Raw genomic sequence first — 21,861 nt, 5'->3', positions numbered from 1 at the left:
CATCAGCTCCGTTACACAGTCTTCCCGTACTCCACCAGGCAGGCCTAGGTATTCCCTCTGTGGCCTCATTGCACTCATACATGCCTTTGTTACATTTTTTTAGTATATCATATTATAGTTTACCTTTTGTCTTTCCATGAGATTTTTTTAGTACTGTTAGGCCAGAGTCTCTTCTTTGAGTGTCTCTACAGTGCTTGGTACGTTGTTGACAGGCAGTAGATTTTATTTATGAATTAGGCCTTAAAAATAAAAAGAATAGTGTACCTTTATTGTAAAAGCTCCGACTGAGTTAACATTTTAGTAATGTGTAGCAATTTTGGTTATCCTTAAAGCCATTAAAATGAGATGATATTTGTATTTTAAAATTAGTTTTTCACAGTTGTTAGTCCTCTGACCAGGAAGTCCAGTTTTATTGATTCACACTCCTTTCCTTTTTCATCCTTTCCCCTCCTGTTAGGGACAGAAGTTGTGGTATTCCCCTTCCCATGAATTTTTTTTCTTAATCAAAGGTTAGGTAGTGGAGCAGTCCAAAAGGTAATTTGGTTTAGGAAATCAGTATTATCTTTATGGATAATAATTATATTGAACTTATAAATTCATTATTAATTCATTGCCATTTTCTCCAGGAGAGGGTAAGATAAGTGACTATTAGATGATTGACTAGGTGACATTCTGTAACCATGGGACCTTAAAAAGAACAAGGTTTTTATGCATAGCAGGCTATCCTAGTACATGTTTACAGAGAGGTAAACTATCTACAACTCTTCAATACTTTGAAATCTAGTGCAAGAATACTTTATGAAAACCACTGTAAAATACATTGCTTCCAAGTAATTTGGTTGGTTGGTTATGTATCAATAGGGTATTATGATGCAAAACAAGAGTCTTTCAAATGACTCTATTCTGATGCTCCTTTTGCCATATCCTGACTACTGTGGGCTGTTCTGGTCTATAACTGAGGATAATAATTGCCATGGGAGCATTAGTTTCCCCTGTGGTTTGTGGCATCCCTGTAGTTCAGATCAGTCAGCACTTAAAAACCAACAAACAAACCTGTGTGATATTCTCAACTATTTTTCTGGTTTTATGGGCTGTTCATGAGTAAGCTTTAGGAAGATGGTTTACATAAAGTTGGTTTGAATAAACTAAGTAAGTGAAGTTTTAAATTTAGGGAGTATTCACTCTGTGCTTAGTTAAACACTGTTTAAGCTCACTTAATTTAACTTTGTAATCATCCACCTGAAGCATGAAGCTAAACAGTTCTATAATTTTTAAAAAAGTGAATGCCTTCCCAGCAATGTTTATTCTAAGAAAATGGTGATAAAGCCATAATGTAGATTAGTTTTGGTCTCAGGTTATTCATTTTGCCTTCTTAATATTAGTACAACTCCAGCTAGTGACAGAATGACTGTGTAAAGCTTGAAATTGCTGAACATTAATTTTAGCTTCTTATTGAAAAGCTACTTAATCAGTGGGAACTTGGAAACAGTGGTGTAAAGGGAGAAAGTAGAAAGAATCAAACTTGAGTCAAGGATTACTTGCTGGTGGGTTTACTCAGTGGATGTGATGTGTTGAAGATGAAGGAGGCAGAAATGGTTTGGGAACAGGAGATGCTTAAGGAAGGCAGCTCAGGTATGATGAATGGGATTTTTTGACGCGGTGACATGGAACAGTCCACCGGCAAAGTAAATATTTTGCTCTGGAAAATGGATGGAAGAGCAGGTTTTGGAGTTATTTTCATGTTAAGTCCTAATTAAAATTGAAGGAGTGGATATGGTTCCTCAGGGCTTGCTGAGTTCAGGACCTTGAGTTAGAACTTTGTTGGAAAAACAAGAGGAGCCAGTGAAGCACATGTTGCTCCTCGTGTTTGCTTATGCTGTTGTATTGCTTGTGATTCTATACTTCTTTTTATATGTCTGTGGAATTCTTCAAAATAATGTTCAGATAATTTCTTCCAATGAGATTTTCCATTTTCTACTTGTCAAAATTTCTTTCTCTTTCCCATATTCTTTTATAGTTATCTGTGGGTTAGGCTTGGTTTACTCTTTAGAATGCAAGCATCTTTAACAGTTGCTAATGGAAATGAAAAATTTAATTAAACTTATGTTGCCTGAAATTGGTAGGTACTTTTGAAGTGTATCTCCAAATCTGACATTCAGTTTCAAGAGGCCTTGGAGAATTCCCTGGTGGTCCAGTGGTTAGGACTCTGTGCTTACACTGCTTCAAGGCACGGGTTCAGTCCCTGGTTGGGGAGCTAAGATCCCACAAGCTGCGTGGCACAGACAAAACAACAAAAACAAAAACAGGCCTGTCATCCTTTTGAAAAAAATTAAAAGGCATCTGATTCAAGCGATAGATTAAAGACATGCATTTACCTTTTGAAACCTTAATGAAACAATGGTAAGTGTTTGGATTTTTTTAAAAAAAAATAGGTATAATCAATAACGAGGAAAAGGAAAAGAAGACAATAGCAACAGAATTTTAGAACCTGGAAAACAGAAGGACATTGAGCTGTCTGTCCAAAAGTAACTGAGTTCTTAGCCACTGATAGGGAAAGTCAAGATACAGTCCAGTTTATACTGCTGATCCTCTAAAGGGCCTCATTTTTAGTATACCAGGTACCTCTAAAAATGAGGATGAGAATTACAGTTATGAGAACTGGTTGAAAACTGCTTAGAAACAGAGATTTCCTCCCCATTTTCTCCATGGTAACATTCCTGAGCCTCAGAATACTAAAAGTTTATCCTCTGGAATAGGGGAGCAGAGAGATTCTGAACTGAGAAGATACCAGACACTGTTGAATGGTACACATTATGGGGAGCTAAGTGGTAATTTAAATACTTATTGTAACACGTATTCTCCCCTTTCCTGCACACCATATCAAGCTCTAGCTGTTTTTTCCCCCCCTACTCAGCTTCCAAAACAGTGCAGCCTGGCTATTGCACTTCACCTAAGAATTTGGAAGACTCTTAGGGAAATCTGGCAAACCTAAGAGATGGAGAAAAACATCAGCAAAATCTAAATTTATTGGCATTAGCAGTTCTCCTGATAAAATGGTTTTGTAGAAAAGCCTAACCTAATTCATAGAGCTCTTAATGAGGTTTTGGTCCTTTAGTTTCAAGCCCGAGTATATAGTCATGGGTGGAAATGTCTAGCCGATAAAAAAGACCAAAACAGGCAAGCAAACAAAAACCTTTAAAAAAATGAAAAAAAAAAATCAATGTGTATGTAAAACAAAAATAGGATGTTATTTTTAAAAAAGGGAAAAAAGAATATATTTGAGGTTCACAATATAAGAGCAGAAATCATTAAAAAAATAGAAAATGTAGAACATAAAGTTGAGGAAATCTTAGAGAAAGTAGAATAAAAATGAACAGGTTGAAAATAAGGAGGAAAAAAGTAAAAATACTGTTGGATCAGTCCAGAAGGTCCATTGTCTAATAAAGGTAAATAATAAACAAGATAAATTGATAAAAGTTTTTCCAGAAAATAGAAGCAAAAAAAAAAAATCACTTGATCATTTAAGAAGATTTCCTGGAAGGAAATGAAGCAAATACCCAGGTTAAGAGGGCCATTAAAGAGTTACCCAGCACAATTAAGATGAAAGTAGACTTCTATCAAGGCATATCATCATGAAATTTCAGAATAGTGGGGAAAAGTAGAAGATCCTAAGAGATTTGAAAGAGAAAAGCAAGTTGCACACACAGAATCAAGACAGAATGTAATCAAACTTCAGCAACAGGAATGGAAGCTAGAAGTCAGTGGAGCAAAGAACAAAGTTGAAGTAGTCACACTTCTTGATTTTAAAACTTACTGCAGTGCTACATTAATCAAGAGAGTTTGGAACTAGCATAAAGATAGACATAGATTAGTGGACTAAAATTGAAAATCCAAAAATGATCCCTCATGTTTGTGGTCAGATGATACTTGACATGAGTGCCAAGACAATTCAATGGGAAAGAAAAGTATTTTCTACAAATGACACTGGAACAGTTGGATAACCACATGCAAAAGAATAAAATTTGGTACCCTCCCCCACCCCCTCTTCACATCATAAACAAAAATCAACTCAAAATGGATCAGTGACATAAATGTAAGAACTAAAAATATGAAATTCTAAAACCTAGACATAAACCTTAAGAATCAATGAAAAGAAAAATTAAGTCAATGAAAAAATAGGCAAGGGATCTATATAAATTAGACATTTCTCTGAATAAGATTTACAGATGGCCAGTAAGCATGTGAAAAAATAGATATGCCATGGGAAATGCAAATCAAAATGAAAAGATACCACTTCCCAATCACTTGATGGCTGTAATCAAAAAGACAGATAGTAACAAGTGTTGGTGAGGTTATGGAGAAACTGGAACCTTCATACACTGCTGGTGGAAGTATAAAATAATACAACTACTTTGGAAAACAATCTTGCAGTGTCTTAAAATGTATAATGTAGATTTATCACATGACCCAGCCATTCTAATATTAGGAGTATATATACACCCAAGAGAAATGAAAACATATGTCTACACAAAAAGTTGTACAGTAATGCTCACAGCACTATTATTCATGATAGCCAAAAGGTGGAAACAACCCAGATGTCCATCAGCAGATGAGCAGATACTTGTTGTGCATCCATGCAATGGAATAGCATTTGGCAATTAAATGAAGTACTAATATCTGCTACAACATGGAGGGACCTTGAAAACATGCTAAGTAGAAAAAGCCAGTCACAAAAGATCATATATGATTTTCATTTATATAAAACATCCAGAGTAGGCAAATCCAGGGAGACAGAAAGTAGATCAGTGGTTGCCCAGGGCTGGAGGAGGGTGGGAAGAAGTAGGACTGTTAATGTATATGGAGTTTTTTCTTAGGGTGATGAAAATTTTCTGTTTTTCATGGTGGTGGTGGTTTTATAACTCTGAATATACTGAAAAACTATTATGTTGTACACTTTGAATAGATGAATTATATGGTATGTTAATTATATCTCAGTAGAGTTGTGATTAAAAGAAAAGCAGTGGACCAGTATTTTCAGAATTTGGGGGGGAAATGGTTTCTAATCATTGAATCCTTTTCCAAAACTATCATTTAATTGTGAAGAAAGATAATTTTAGGTATTTAAAAATCTTACAAAATTAATCTTCCCAAAAGTTTTTCAAGGCTACTGGAATGTGTGCCCTTAAAACAAGGGAGTAAATCAAGGTAAAGGAAAGTATGGAGTTTAAGGAATATAAGAATCCAGCATAAGAGAATAATGAAGGAAATCGTAGGGTGATAGTGCAGCAGGATCATAAGATAGTATATATCTGAGCATAATACATGGAGGACAAGTCCAGATTGAACAAAGTCACAAGGCTTGAGGGTAGATGGCTCAAAGTAGATACACGATCTGTTGTCACCAATGAAATTGATACAACAGCTGTTCTCTTTAATGTAGAAAAAAGATTTAGAGGATTGGCAAAAGCTTAGGGGTTGAATTAAAGTGTTAAGTATATACAAACAAAGCAAACAAAAAGTTAGAAGTGATTAATTTCAGAGTATATATGAAAGTAAAACTTATTTCCATGTTTGCAAAAGTTATCCGTGGCCCAAATATGAATGTAATTTACTTAATCATAATGGTGCTGAACATTGATAATAATCAAAATTTGATCTAACTATGTTGGAGGTGAGAGGACAGAAGTGTATGTATGCATATAATTTATATGTGCTTATAGCTGCTACTTCATGTTTTTTTCATTATCTCTTTCTTACACATATCTCCTTTTGAAGCTGGAGTAAGTCAGATAATGTGTAAAACTGAAAAAATAGGAAGTAAGTAGCACTATAAGCTTGTTATTTGGTGTTATGGAGGTAAATACCAAAAGAGCTAAGAAGTGGAAGACATTGCCTCTGGGAAGAGAGGAAATAATGGAATTGGCAGGAGAGGGTGGGCAGAAGATTGTTAGTTTTAATAAAAACCTTGTTCGGCTATTTGATTCTCAAGTGGTGTGCATTTATGACTGAGTAAAAGAAACTAAATTAAAAGTTAATGTGAATTAAAAGTAGATTAAAATATAGTTTAGAATTATGATGGTTTATTGTCTAGTAGTATTGCACCTTTAACCTCCTGAGGGCTGTACTCGGTGCTAAAGCAGAAATTATGCTGCCTCAACCCAGTCGACTTCATATGCTGGTTTGGCAGTGCACAGGAGAGGTGGGAACTGACTTCATTTTTAAATCACCACCCATTAGAGAGGCCTATGTCATGATGTACTAGTGCCAGGAACTTGAGATGGTTTTACTCTTTTAAAACATTTTCTTTTTACAAAAAATAAACATACATCCTCACACATGTGAGGGATATGTGTAATCTAGAGGACTTCTGGGTTTTGGAGTTAAAGATATTTCTGCTGCTTGCTTCTCTTGTCTACAACCAATTGAAAACTATAAGGAATATGAGAAACAGAATCCTCTCAACTTCTTAAAAATAGGAAACCTTCGTAACATTAAAAAAAAAAAAAAAGGCAGCCAAACACTGTAACAGTAGGACCCAGATGAGGGAGAACATTGAGAATGGATTCCAAGATTTTCCTGGTATAAACAGAAGAAGTAAACCATCAAAAGCACGGTGTTCCCCAAAGTAGTTGGCATGATCTGAAGGGCAAAACTAGGGATTCCTTTGGAATAACAGCTAAGAGTGGAGCACACAGGCTGGCTGTGGGAACCTACCTGATTAATATCCTGGAGAGGCAGAGGAGGTGGGGCTCTCCCAGAAACCATGCAAAAATGCTCTCTCTCATGTAAGAGAGAGGAGATGCTATAGATGTTAGCAGCTTAGTAACTGGTAATCTTTGTCAGTAAAGGAAATAGAAAGGTAACTTCTCTTGCATACTCACACAGGCATATCACATGTGGCTTAACTGCAAATTAGTGAGGCTTCCTGATAGTCTAGAATGCTAACACCACATCCAGATAACTGGCTCAGAAAGCATTCACTGAATGATTTAATAATAAAAAAAGAAACTGCACAGTAGTATTTACACACAAATATTCGAGGAAATTAATGAACAAAAACAAAAGGCAGAGGCAGATGAAAAACAGATCAGAAACATTTTTTCTGAGATTTCAAAAAATTTATTAAAAACTAGCCTCTATAAAACAAAATCACAAGACAAATATTAGGAACAAAGGAAGAAATAATGATTAACAGAGTACAGGTGAGCAGGCAGAGTTCAGGAAATAAGGAGAGAAAAATCCTGAAAGTGAAGACCTAATTAAAAATAGCAAAAAATATGCTAAGCATTGCTGAAAAATTGCTATCAAGGTCCTAGTTCTCAGAACCTGTAATTATTACCTTATTTGGGAAAAAAAAGATCTTTCCAGATGTGATTAAGTAAGAATCTTTCCATGAGATAATTTTGGATTATCTGGATGAGGCCTAAATACCATCCTAAGTGTCCTTCTTACAAGAGAGGCAGAGGGAGATTGGACACACACAGAAGAGGAGAAAGTGATGTGCTGACGGAGATAGAAGTTGGCATGATGCAGCTGTAAGCCAAGGAATTCCAGTAGCCACAAGAAACTGGAAGAGTCAAGGAACAGATTTTCCCTAGAGCCTTCAGGAGTTCAGCCCTGCCAATACCTTCATTTCAGCTAAGTGATACTGAAGCTAAACTTCTGGTCCCCAGAACTAGGAGAGAATAAACGTCTGTCTTAAAACACCCAATTTGTGGTAATTTGTTACAGCAGCCCTAGAAACTAATACAAAGGTAGATTGCATACAGTGGAATTGATCATATAAATAAATGTATTGATAATTATGCTTTGCCACTTTTTTCAGACTTGAGGAACTGACTTAGAGTAATTTCTAGAAAGGGAGAAAACTAGATTGAACTCTGTGGTATTGACTGAAATTAAAGATATGGGTATAGTACATAGTTTCTAATATATATAGGTTGATATAGAAATAAATGTACATGTAAATATGCATATGTTTGAATGTGCGTGTGCGTGTATGTAAACATACTTGTATGTCCACATAGCAGTGAGCACAACATCTAGATCTTGCTTCCTAAAGACGATTGTCTGAAGGAACCCGGGGTGGGAGTCAACCAAGCCCACCCCTGACATAGCACCACACAATTGGGAGAGGACCCCCAACTCTCAGGTTCTATCTAAGGAGTGAAGCATTTGGAGCCTACATCTAGCACCCCAACTTTGACTCCTTCCGGAGGGATAGGCTCCCAGAACACCTAGCTCTGAAAGCCAGTGGGGCTTGTGTCCATAAGACCTATAAGACTATGCCAACCAGAGGAGCAGTTCCTATTGGGAATGCAGTCACTTGCTATGACTGTCCCCACAGGGATCAGCTCGGAGGAAGCAGGCAAAATTGCCCATCTCCTAGTCTTTCCTTGAAAGAGGTCTATCTGTATACATTAAAAGCTGCTGTCTGAGGGCCAAGCTTCTAATTTAGCAGGCACTAAGGGCTGGCTGCCTGGCTTCTGCCTCCAGCCCACTCCAAGTCACCGGCATCTGCCTGGAAAAGTTTGTACATACATTTGCACCCCAGCTTTTGTGGCTGCTGCCTGAAGCATGGGACCCAGATCTCCTGGCAGTGATAGCCAAAGGGGCTTCCACTCATGAGTTCCAGAAGACTATAGCAAAGAAGCATTCCTTAACTGGCTCTACACCCCAAGGTTCAGCACACAGAGGTCAAACGAAATCACCCGTCTTCCAGTCTTTCCCTGAAATAGGTTTAACTCTGTACTTTAAAAGCTGCTGCCTGCGTGCTGGGCTTCTAATTTAGCAGGCATCTAAGGGCTACCGGAGATCTTCCCCAGAGACAAGGGAAGCCAGCAGGCATCTCTCCCACCTTCTCCCCGTTAGCCTGCTCCAATAATAAAACCCAGTTGACAGTGTCTCCCCCAAAAAAGCTTGTACACACACCTGGTGCCCAAACTTTTGCAGCTGCCATCTGAGGGATGAGCCCCCAGGTCATCTGGCTCTAATGGCCAATGCCAATGGGGTTTGCATTCAAGAGTCTTACAGGGCTTTATCAAGTTGTTAATGAGTGCCAGAGAACCCTTCCCCATGGCCATGGACCGAGGTCCAGCAAAGAAGGATTAGGCAAAAACAACCTTCTCCCACTTTCTCCCTGGAAGAAGTTTAACTACATACTTATCCAGCTGCTCCCTGAGGGTCCAGCTTCTGAGCAGCGTACATCTAGGTTCTGATTGTGATCCTTCTCTTTCGGACACTGATGGGTCTTGGCACACCCTCAACTACTGGGAGCCACTAAGAGCAAAGGAGGAGGCTTGGACGGTCACAAAACTTTGAGAGGAAACTAAGGCCTTGGTCTGGGCTGATTGACGAGGTCTGTCTGTCATATGACAGTATTCGTCTCCTACATGAGACCACTCTGTCAAGACTGGAAGATGTGACTGTTTTATCTAATGCATGGAAACCAACAGAGAGTCAAGAAAAATGAAGAAACAGTGGAATATATTCCAAGCAAAGGAATAAGGTAAATATCCAGAAACAGATCTTAATGACATGGAGTTAAGTGGTTTACCTGATTGAGAGTTTAAAACAACAGTTATAAAGATGCTCACCAAGGTTAGGGGAAGCAATGCATGAACAAAATAAAGAGTTTCAACAAGGAGATAGTAAATATTAAAAAGTACACAAGAGAAATCACAGAGCTGAAGAATTCAAAAAACGAACTGAAAAATTAAATCAAGAGGTTCAACAGCAGATTAGATCAAGTGGAAGAAAGAGTCAGCAAACTTGACAGGGCAGTGGAATTCATTCAGACACAGTAGGAAAAAAACAAAGAGATAGATTATGGGATTTGTGGGACAATGTCAAGAAGACCAATATATGCATGATAGGGGTTCCAGAAGGAGAAGAGAGAGGAACAGGGCAGAAAGCATATTCAAAGAAATAATGGCTGAAAACTTCCCTGACCTGGGGAAAGAAACAGATATCCAGATCCAGGAAGCTCAGAGAGCTCGAAAGAAGTTGAATCCTAAGAGACCCACACTCAAACACATTATAATTAGTCAAAAGTTAGAGACAGAAGCTTTTGACAATTGTCAAAAGTTAGAAGCTTAAGAGCAACCAAAGAAAAGCAACTGGTTGTGTGCAAGGGAACCCCCCATAAGACTATCAGTAGCTATTTCTGCAAAAACCTTGCAGACTGGAAGGGAGAGGGATCATATATTCAAAGTACTGAGGGAAAACAAAACAAAAAAGCTGTTAACCAAGAATATCCATCCAGCAGTTGTCCTTAAGAGTTAAGGAAGAGAGAAAAAATTTCCAGACAAGCTGAAGGAGTTCATCACCACTAGACTGACCTCACAAGAAGTGTTAACGGAAGTTCTTCATTTGAAGCAAAAGGACACTAGTTAGTAACAGGAAAATGTGCAAGTATAAAACTCACTGGTAAAGGTAAATTTATAGCTAAATTCAAAATAATTCTAATATTGTAATGGTGGCAGGTAGACCATTTATATCTCTAGTATGAATGTTGAAAGACAAAAAGTATTTAAAAAACTATAACTGCAGTCATTTGTTATTGGATACACAGCATAAAAAGATGCAAATGGGGGCTTCCCTGGTGGTGCAGTGGTTGAGAGTCCGCCTGCCGATGCAGGGGACGCGTGTTCATGCCCCGGTCTGGGAGGATCCCACATGCCGCGGAGCGTCTGTGCCCGTGAGCCATGGCCGCTGAGCCCGCGCGTCCGCAGCCTGTGCTCCGCAACGGGAGAGGCCACGGCAGTGAGAGGCCCGCGTCCCGCAAAAAAAAAAAAAAAAAAAAGATGCAAATGGTGAAGTCAAAACCATAAAATGTGGGGGGAGGGAGCTTTTGTATGCATTTGAAGTTATTATCAACTTCAGATAGACTTATAAATATGTTTTATGCAAGGCTCATGGCAACCACAAAGCAAAAGCCTGTAGTAGATATGCAAAAGGTAAAAGGGAAAGGAAGCATACCAGTACAGAAAATCATCAAATAATAAAGGAAGAGAGCAAGAGAAGGAAAAATGGAACAAAGGAATTACAAAACAACCAGAAAACAATTAACAGACAGGAAATGGTAAATCCATACCTATCAGAATTTATGTTAATTGCAAATGGGCTAAATTCTCCAATCAAAAGACATAAAGTGTAGGGCTTCCCTGGTGACGCACTGGTTGACAGCCCGCCTTCCGATGCAGGGGACACGGGTTCGTGCCCTGGTCCGGGAAGATCCCACATGCCACGGAGCGGCTGAGCCCCTGAGCCATGGCCACTGGGCCTGCATGTCAGGAGCCTGTCCTCCGCCACAACAGTGAGAGGCCCACGTTCTGCAAAAAAAAAAACCCATAAAGTGTAGATAAAGGTTTGTCAATTTTATCTTTTCAAAAAATTAGCTCTTAGTTTTGTTGCTCTTCTGTTCTTTTTCTATCTCATTTATTTCTACTCTGATCTTTTATTTCCTTCCTTCTGCTAACTTGAGCTTAATTTGTTCTTTTTCTAGTTCATTGAGGTGTAAAGTTAGGTTGTTATTTGAGTTCTAATTTCTTAACATATGCATTTTTCGCTATAAACTTGCCTCTCAGAACTGCATTTGTAGTATCCTATAGCTTTTTGTATGTTGTTTTTTTTAAATTTTCATTTGTTTCAAGATTTAAGAAAAATTTCTCCTTTGTTTTCTTCTTTGACCCATTGGTTGTTCAGGAGTGTGTTGTTTAGTTTCCACATATTTGTAGATACTCCAGCTTTCCTCTTCTTGGGTTCTAGTTTCATACCATTGTGGTCAGAAGGGATAATTGGTGTGCTTTCAGTCTTAAATTTGTTAAGAGTTGTTTTGTGTCATATGCTTTATCACAGAGAAAGTTCAATGTGCCTTTTTAAAAAAAGTATTCTTTGGCTGCGTTGGGTCTTCGTTGCTGTGCATGGGCTTTCTCTAGTTGCGGTGAGCAGGGGCTACTCTTCGTTGTGGTGCACGGGCTTCTCATTGCGGTGGCTTCTCTTGTTGCGGAGCACAGGCTCTAGCGTGCAGGCTCAGTAGTTGTGGCACATGGGCTTAGTTGCTCTGCGGCATGTGGGATCTTCCTGGACCAGGGCTTGAACCCGTGCCCCCTGCATTGGCAGGCGTATTCTTAACCACTGTGCCACCAGGGAAGTCCCTCAGTGTGCCTTGTGTATTCTATTGCTCTTGGATGAAACATTCCTTATATGTCTGTTAGCTCCATCTGGTATAATATGTAGTTTAGTTCCAGTGTTGTTTTTTGTTTTTTTTTTGTTTGTTTGGTTTTTTTTACTGATTTTCTGTCTGGGTGATCTATCCATTGTTGAAAATGGGATATTGAAGTCTTCTGGTATTATTGAATTATTATTTCCCTTTTTAGATCTCTGAATATTGGCTTTATTTTTGTGCTCCTGTGTTGGATGCATAAATATTTATGTTTGTTAAATACTCTTGATGAATTGACTGCTTTATTATGTAATAACTTTCTTTGTCTTTTGTTATATTCTTTGGCTTAAAGTCTATTTAGTCTGGTATAAGTTGAGCTACTTCTTGGTTTCCATTAGCATGCTTTTTCAATTAATGCTTTTTCTAGCTTTATTCACTATAGCTAAGGTACGGAAACAACCTAAGTGTCTATTGATGGATGAATGGATAATGAAAATACAATATATATACAATGGAATATTAATCAGCCTTAAAACAGAGGGAAATCCTCTTGTTTGTGACAACATGGATGAACCTGGAGGGCATTGTGCTAAGTGAAATAAGCCAGACAGAGGAAAACAAATACTGCATGGTATCACTTATATGTGGAATTTAAAAGAGATAAAGTTTAACTCATAGAAGCAGTAGAAACATGGTTGCCAGAGGCTGAGGGAAATAAGGAGATGTTGGTAAAAGGGTACAAACCTTCAGTTAGAAGATGAATACGGTCTGATGATGTGATGTATGAAATGGTGACTATAGTTGATAACACTGAACTGTATAATTGAAATTTGCTCAAAGAGTAGAACTTAAATGTTCTCATCAAAGGAAAAAAATAAATATGTGAGGTGATGGATGTGTTAAATTAACTCAGTGGGGGGAATCCTTTCAGAATTATACATATATCAAACCATCACATTGTACACTTTAAATATCTTACAATTTTATGGTCAATTATACCTCAATAAAACTGGAAAAATATAAAAAATAAAAGGAACTAGTACATCTTGGAGGAATGGGTGATTCCAGGGCTAGGGCAGGGAAAGAACAAGATGAGCCTAGAATGTCTTATTAGCTGGAAGTGAGTAAATGTTCAAAGAATGATGGGACAGGTCAATTAAACACAGAAAACAGCTTGAATGGACATTCACACAGTCCAATTTGGGGACAACTTGAGCATCAAAATAAATAATTCTGATCATAACCAGTTGAATAAAAGAAGAAGCCATGGTTCCATACTGATATAAATAAATGAATTAATGAGTAGATAGTTTGATGATAATGAGCATATTTAGGTGTCCTTCCCCTGCACCCCAAATATTTATTAACTACAAAGGGAAAAGGTAACAATAGTGAAGAAGCCTGGCAGACACCAACTTAATCAAGTGATCAAAGTTAACACCACTAGTAGTTAGTTAAAATCTCCACTTTGCTGATGGGTTGCAGTGAGAACAATATAATGTCACTTCTCTTATAATCCAAAGGTTAATAATTTGAATCTAATCACAAGGAAACAGGAAAACCACATTGAAGGGCAGTATACAAAATTATTGGCATGTTATTCTTCTAAGTTGTCAGAGTCATTCATAGAAGCCAAGCAGAAGAATTGCTCCAGATGGAAGGAGACTAAGAGACAATGAAAATAAATACAACTTGTGATTCTGATGTTGATTTGAAGCATATTATTGGTACAGTGTGCAAAACTTGAATGAGGTCTGAGCATTAGATGGTAGTAATTGGTCATTATTAGTTCCCTAATTCTGATTGTTGAATCGTGAATATATAAGGGTATGTCTTTATAGGAATAACACTGTCATTGTATTTGAGAGTGATTTGGTATTGACAGCACTTGCAATTTTACTATAAGTTTGAAATTGTTTCAAAAGAAAAATCCACCTTAAAAAATAATGCAGAAAGCAGATCAGCGTGTATAAAATGTTGATGTTTTGTTTACAAAAGTAACATTGTTTGAATGGGCAAACAGTGGTATATCCATACAAGGAAGTGGTTTTCAGCAGTAGAAAAGATTGAATGTTGACACACACAACATAATGGATAAATCATTGAAACATTTTACTGAAAGGAGTTAGATATAAAAGAGTACAAATTGTGTGACTCTTTTTGTATCAAAGTAGGAACAACTGATTTATTCATGGAGAAAACAGTGCCATGGTTGCTGGGCATGGGAGTGACTGGCTTGTAAGGGGCACAAGGAACCTTTTGGGGAGATGAAAATGTTGTATACGTTGATTGGGGTGGTAGTTACGTGGTTGTATATATTTTTCAAAACAATGAACTATAAACTTAATATTCGTATTGTATAATATGTATAGTATACCTCAATAAATTTGAAAATATATATATATATATATAAATAACCACACATGGAAGAAGCTTGTAGTAGTGGTTAGTTCTCAAGAGATTAACTAGTCACAAGTGAGCAGGAGAATTGCTTTTCTTTGTACCTCCTTTTGTTGCATTTGAAACTTTTTAAATCTGTTGCATGGATACCTATTCAAAAATATACAGCAAAGAAACTCCAGAATTTGTAGATGTGTCTGTAATATCATTTATATGCATATTATATTGCTTATATAACTTACTCTGACCAGTGGTTAGGATACAATATTCATTGAGACTATGCTTTTTGAGGTTAACAGTTGTGGTTAAATACCTTTTTATAACGTGTGTGTGTGTGTGTGTGTGTGTGTGTGTTGAAATATTTATAACATGAAATTTGCCATTTTAAACATTTTTAAATGTAGAATTCAGTGGCATCAAGTACATTTACATTGTTGTGAAACTGTCACCACTGTCCATATCCAGAAGTTTTCATCTTACCAAACTGTATTCACTAAATAAATAACTCCCCATTTCCCCCTCCTCCAGTCCCAGACAACCACCATTCTACTTTCTGTCTCTATGAGTTTGACTACTCTAGGTACCTCATATAAGCAAGATCATACAATATTTGTCCTTTTGTGTCTGGCTTCTTTCACGTAGCATAATTTTATAACATTTTATAAAGGGAAATCAAGTAGCCAAGAAGTGTAGTATAATATAACAAAACCTCAGCAGCTCCTGCATTGTTTTCTAGAATCCCTTCCAACTTCAGGGCATCTAAAACTTATTTCAATAAGTCTAACTAAATTGCCTTACTCGGGAGAGGTGTATTGTCCAAAAATGATATAATGTCTCTATCTCTTTTGACTTACACACTTCCAAATCTTTAATTTTGGCATCTAATTAATTTTAGAATAACTTACTTCGTTAAGTTAAATCAAATCACATTGCTACTGTAAATCTTTTATCCAAGAACCTTGTGCTGTTTGTAATACATTTCTGCTATTGAAAATGAAGGTCAGTTATCTAGCAAGAACTTTAGTAACTAAAACACTCTAAACCAACGTGCCATAGTATTTTGAATATAGTAATTATATGTTATTATTGTATACTTAAAAGAGTGCTAGTGTGAAGGGAAAATCATTTTATTTGGCATTGAAGAATTTTATGTATTTTTAACTGGAAAACCAAGATAATTTTTGTACACCTACAGACTTGTAAAGTCAGAAGAGAGTCTAGAAGTTGTCTGATCTGTATCCAGTTTAATTCAGGAAATCTTTACTGAGCATAGCACACAGTGGGTAGAAAGTGATGTGAATTAGCATCTTTTCTGGGCTCATTTAGTAAGGGCTATTCAGGTTATTTTAATATAAGACAGTTTTGAGATAAATTGTGTGATAGAGATATATGAAATTTAGTGGGAAAATGTTAGACTGGTTTATTCTGGGAGGGCTTGTGTGGTAAAGCTGTCTTTAAGTTTTTGTAGTTTGTGTTGCCATGAAATCAAATGCAAACTCCTGCCTGGCTTTTATCCCCACTCCTCCTTAACTCTTCTATGTCCTGAATAATGACTTTGATCTCTTATTATATCTCAGTTCTTATGCTCTTTTCTAGTTAGGCAAGTTACTATGTCTTGTATAGGATGGTTACAAAGTCCTTAGGCATGAGATTCAAGAACAGCTGAGACTTAAAAATAGCTACTAGGAACCACTTTAGCACTTAACCATTTACAAGGACTATGTCCAGAAAAATGTAGGGGGAAAATTTAAATGTGTGTAGAGAATAGAGAGAAGCATGTAGATGACTTCTAACTTTTGTGCCTAGGGATTTTGTCCCCACTCTATTTATATGCATCTATTTTTACTTTTGAGTTCAGAGAAGTTATGACTTGGAAAATTGCAGCTCCCTAAGGGAAAAAGAAAAAGAGCCATATTATCTGTCTTCCAGGCCTTTGATATGCTTGGAATACTTTGTCCTGACTAATATTTTGTCCTTTAACTAACTTACCATTTAGGTCTTTTTTTTTTTTTTTTTTTTTTTTTTTTTTTTTTTTTTTTTTTGCGGTACGCGGGCCTCTCACTGCTGTGGCCTCTCCCGTTGCGGAGCACAGGCTCCGGACGCGCAGGCTCAGCGGCCATGGCTCACGGGCCCAGCCGCTCCGCGGCATGTGGGATCTTCCCAGACCGGGGCACGAACCCGTGTCCCCTGCATCGGCAGGCGGACTCTCAACCACTGCGCCACCAGGGAAGCCCCATTTAGGTCTTTTTAAAAAAAAAAATTTATTTATTATTTTTGGCTGCATTGGGTCTTTGTTGCTCTGTGCTGGCTTTCTCTAGTTGCGGCCAGCAGGGGCTACTCTTCATTACAGTGTGTGGCCTTCTCATTGCAGTGGCTTCTCTTGTTGCGGAGCACGGTGCTCTAGGCACACGGGTTTCAGCAGTTGCAGGCACATGGGCTCAGTAGTTGTGGCACATGGGCCCTAGAGCGCATGGTCTTCAGTAGTTGTGGCACGTGGGCTCAGTAGTTGTGGTGCGTGGGATGTAGGGCACATGGGCTTCAGTAATTGTGGCGCACAGCCTCAGTAGCTGTGGCGCACGGGTTTAGCTGCTCCACAGCATGTGGGATCTTCCCAGACCAGGGATTGAACCTGTGTCCCCTGCATTGGCAGGTGGATTTTTAACCACTGTGCCATCAGGGGAGTCCCCATTTAGGTCTTTTCTTAGACTTCACTTCTGTGAAGTCTTTCATCTAATTTTTACATGGATAAGATGCTCCTCTGACATCCTGAGCTTATCCTCACTGAATTATACTTGCATCTTGTGTTCATCTAGACCAGTGTTTTTCAACTGGGGCTTCCCAGGGACATCTGGCAATGTCTGGATCCATTTTACAATTAGGAGGTTGCTACTGGTATGTAGTGGGTCGAGGTCAGGGATGTTGCTAAACATCAGCTGTGCAGGACAGCTGAGTTAGTTTCAAAAGTTAATATTGTTTTATATTGCACCTTTTTGTTTGTGTAAAATTGAAGTCAGAATATATTGTGTTTGTTATCCATTTCCCATTAATATTTACTTCTTTCCATGGTAATATAAATTTTCTTGAGTGTATTATTATGTATTTATCTTCTACTTGTGGTTTAAAGCCTGAAAATAGATGTATTAAGAGTAAATGCGTATTCCTGGGTAATTTCCATGCATATTAGAAAACTTTCAGAGAAAATCAGTGTAATGGACTATTTATTTAAGTATCTGGATTCTATGCGTTTATCATTAAAGTCTGAAATGTATTCATGTTAATATGGTAAAGAAGCTTCTTATAGCATCGTTACTACTACTTTTACCTTAGTTCTAAATGAAGTATTATAAATCAGAAATTCAAATTATTATAGTGGTGGCAGTCTTTCATTTTATTTTGAGCATGCATACCTTGTCATTCAGCAAACAAGTATCCAGTGCATGTTATGAGCCAGGAATTTGGTGTTTGGGATCCAACCCTGTTCTTGCTTTCAAAAGAACTCAGAGAGACAAATGATGTAATCCCACACAGACAGTATAGTAATATATATACAAAGAACATTGTATATACATCATTGGGGGGGACCAATGATGAGAGAGAATTCAAGCTATATCAAGTTCAGGCTAAGAACAAGGGGGTAGGTTTTACAGGTAGAGAGAATAGTTTGTATAAGCAAAGAGGCATAAAAGGACATGATATTTGTAAGTCAATGTGCTTGCTTATATCTTATATAGTACTTAGGGAATAGGGAGTATTAAAAGATGATTTTCAGACAAAGGTAAAACCATGACTCTTATACAAATAATAAAAGTGAACATGTGTTAAGGATTTTGTTAAACTCATTCAGTGACACAACCAGACACGAAAAGTTTTAAAACACACATTTATATGGAGTAGTGGAATATTGAAATAGATTATAAATGGAGGCAAAACTTTTTTCTATAGAGTATAGAAGAAGTCGGTTGAATCTCTACCAGACAGAACAGAATTTCATGTTTATCAGTTACCTACAATTTCTAGATTTGTAAAATAGCTCCCATAGAGTCAGTCTGACAATGCATACTCCATTGGAGTACAGAATTTTTTTCTATAAAAGTGGCAGGAAATTTCAAGTTGAGAAAGACTTAGTTTGGAGCTTTGTATTATTGTAAAAAGTGAGATCCCCAGAGGATAAAGAATGGGAGAGAGGAACTCACCCTCAGGTCTCTTGTGATATGTTATTTTCGTTGTGAATTTCTGGAATTACATCTCAGTGCCAAATGCATTCCAAATTCATGGGATTGGGATAGGGATTGTTTTCCTCTGCCGCTTTACATTACTATGTAGTTGAGTGTGAATTGATTCTGCAGTTCAGAAAATGAAGGGAAGACAAGCCTATGTTTGTGTTCCCGTTTGAAACGTTTCTTCACAGTCTCATGGTTAATACAGCATTGCCCTTTTGTTTATTTATTCTGAGAGAGTATATTAACTTTTTTATCCCATTCTTGGCTTGGAGTTAATTTTGAGATAGAAACCTCTCTCTGTCACCACTCCCACCACCATGTCGGGAGGAAGTACAATTTTAGGTTATTAAATCTGCTTATCTCATTTTAAAAATGTGTGTGTGTAGATACATTAATTGTAAATTATAAAATCCATTTAGAGAATATTGTGATTAGAATTCAGAGATGCTTTTGAAACTGGCCTTTTTCTTTCTATATGTAGTAGTATTTGAGGTTTAAAATTCAGAGAAATGTTGAAAATGTTACCTTTTTTTCTTTTTAGATCATCCCATTATGATGGGTTTTGAGCCTCTTGTTAACCAGAGACTACTTCCACCCACCTTCCCTCGATATGCAAAAATAATAAAGAGGGAAGAAATGGTCAACTATTTTGCAAGATTAATAGATAGAATAAAAACTGTCTGTGAGGTGGTGAATTTAACAAATTTACATTGTATCCTGGTAAGTACAAATCTCTATTCTGGAATGTAACTTTGATTTAACAACAGGATAGTTTATTACTTTTTAGAGACTGACTGTCCCAAGGGTAAATAATGCTGCTCACCTCTTATCTGTGATATCTGGAGAATTAAGTCGTGTGTGTGTGTGTGTGTGTGTGTGTGTGTGTGTATACTTGTATTTAATCCTCATAAGGATTTTATACTATCCATTCTAGAGATTAAGAACCTAAAGTGTGGAGAAGTTAGATAATTCACCCAAGTTTTAAGAATGGGGCTTTGAATCATCAATTCTGTGTTCAGAACCTTTTATATAAATAAATGTTTGTGTTTATGCATGCATGTATACATATACACATACATATATATGTGCATATATATAAAAATATTTTTTTTCATACAAAAATTGGATCATGGTATTTGGTAACTTGCTTTTCCATCACTAGTCTCTATACCACGAACATCTTTTCATGTCAACAAATACACGTATTTCTACATTATTTTAATGGCTACATGGTATTGCATTGTAAGTATATACCACAGATTTTTTTAGTCCACGTTGAATTACATTTAGTTCATTTTCAGTGTTTTACACTTATAAACAATACTAAGATGAACATCTTTGTAGGTAAATCTTTATATCAGGTGCTTCCTTACCCGTTAAGATAAATTGGTAAACAGTGAAGTTATTGGGTAAAAGAGTATGTACATTTTTAAGCTAACATAGTTTGGATTAATCTTTTTTATGGGTTAAAATATAGAAACACAAGGCTTATTTAGCGAATGTTAAAACATTCACAGATGGAGTTTTATTAATTGGTAAGGCTATAATGACATATACTTCAATTAGGAAGGTAAAAAACAGGCAAAAAAATAGTATTATTTAGACATAAGTACACTCATTTATTTTGCATGACTATACATATATATGCATTTGACTGTTGCTCCCCCTCAGTGTTGAGGTACATAATTTCTAGCCCCATGTCATTTCCTCTGAAGGCTTCCCTTTTGGTTTCAGGTTGCTTCTGTACCTGTGTTCCTTGAGATGACAGATTATCTAGTTTATATTCCTAGAATTTAGCAGCAGCCTCTGGGGTATAATTGATAAATGGTCAATAAAGATTTGTGCCTCTGTTACGCTTTCTTATAGTAACTTTATTTTACTTTAAAAAAATTTTTTTTCTTTTCTTTTTTATATTTATTCTTTTTTTATTCATTTATTTTGGGCTGTGTTGGGTCTTTTGCTGCATGTGGGCTTTCTCTAGTTGTGGTGAGCAGGGGATACTCTTCATTGCAGTGTGCGGGTTTCTCATTGCTGTGGCTTCTCTTGTTGTGGAGCACAGGGTCTAGGTGCATGGGCTTGAGTAGTTGTGGCACGTGGGCTTCAGTAATTGTGGCTTAGGACATGAGCATACATATTTAAAAAGAAATAAACATGAAAGATGCTTAACCTTACTAGTAATTAAAGAAATGCAATTTATAACAGCTAGATTGAAAAGTATAATAATATTTAATGTTGGTAAAGGGAAGTAGTCATTCTCTTATACTCCAGTGGCTGTCTCTCTCAAAAGTCTTAAAAATGTGTATACTTGGCACAGAAACTCTCCTTCTAGACATTTAGAATAAGAAAAAAGGTGTTTGTTGCATCATCCTTTGTAATGTTCAAAAACTAGTAACAGTTTAAATACTGAACGTTGACAATATCCATTCTGTAGTATGTTTACAATATATGTCACACAGATATTAAAAAATATGTTATAGAAAACTACTGACATGGGAAGTATTGACATTGGGAAATGTTTGTGAATGTCAAGTTATGTTTAATGTTCTTTTTTTAATACAAATTTATTTATTTACGGGTCTTCATTGCTGCACGCGGGCTTTCTCTAGTTGTGGTGAGCAGGGACTACTCTTTGTTGCGGTGTATGAGCTTCTTATTGCTGTGGCTTCTCTTGTTGTATGGAGCACAGGCTCTAGGTGCGCAGGCTTCAGTAGTTGTGGCATGTGGGCTCAGTAGTTGTGGCTCATGGGCTCGAGAGCTAAGGCTCAGTAGTTGTGGCGCGTGGGCTTAGTTGCTCTGCGGCAGGTGGGATCTTCCCAGACCAGGGCTTGAACCCATGTCCCCTGCATTGGCAGGCGGATTCTTAACCACTGCGCCACCAGGGAAGTCCCTGTTGAAAGTTTTAAAATATATTTTTTATATATGTTGTTGCACACAGAAAAGATATTCAGAGACAAAGCCAAATTCAGCCAAATTCTTTCTCAAAGGATTAGATTAACAAATACCAAAATATTAATTATGACTATTTATAGATAGTGGAATGCTATATGATAGTTTTGTTTTTTGCATTTTTCTGCA

General features: G+C 37.1%; 1 protein-coding gene across 1 annotated transcript in view; it reads left to right on the top strand.

The window, feature by feature from the left end:
- NAA35 (N-alpha-acetyltransferase 35, NatC auxiliary subunit) overlaps positions 1–21,861 on the top strand; it is a 97,207-nt gene that overhangs the window by 42,782 nt on the left and 32,564 nt on the right. Inside the window, exon 12 of the mRNA XM_059072441.2 lies at positions 19,328–19,506. Coding sequence (XP_058928424.1) covers positions 19,328–19,506 — 179 coding nt within the window. The remainder of the gene's footprint in view (positions 1–19,327; positions 19,507–21,861) is intronic.

This window comes from Kogia breviceps, chromosome 8, assembly GCF_026419965.1.
Source record: "Kogia breviceps isolate mKogBre1 chromosome 8, mKogBre1 haplotype 1, whole genome shotgun sequence".
Classification (NCBI taxonomy): Eukaryota; Metazoa; Chordata; class Mammalia; order Artiodactyla; family Physeteridae; genus Kogia; species Kogia breviceps.
The sequence above is the reverse complement of the archived record's forward strand: the minus strand, read 5'-3'. Positions and strand labels throughout refer to the sequence as shown.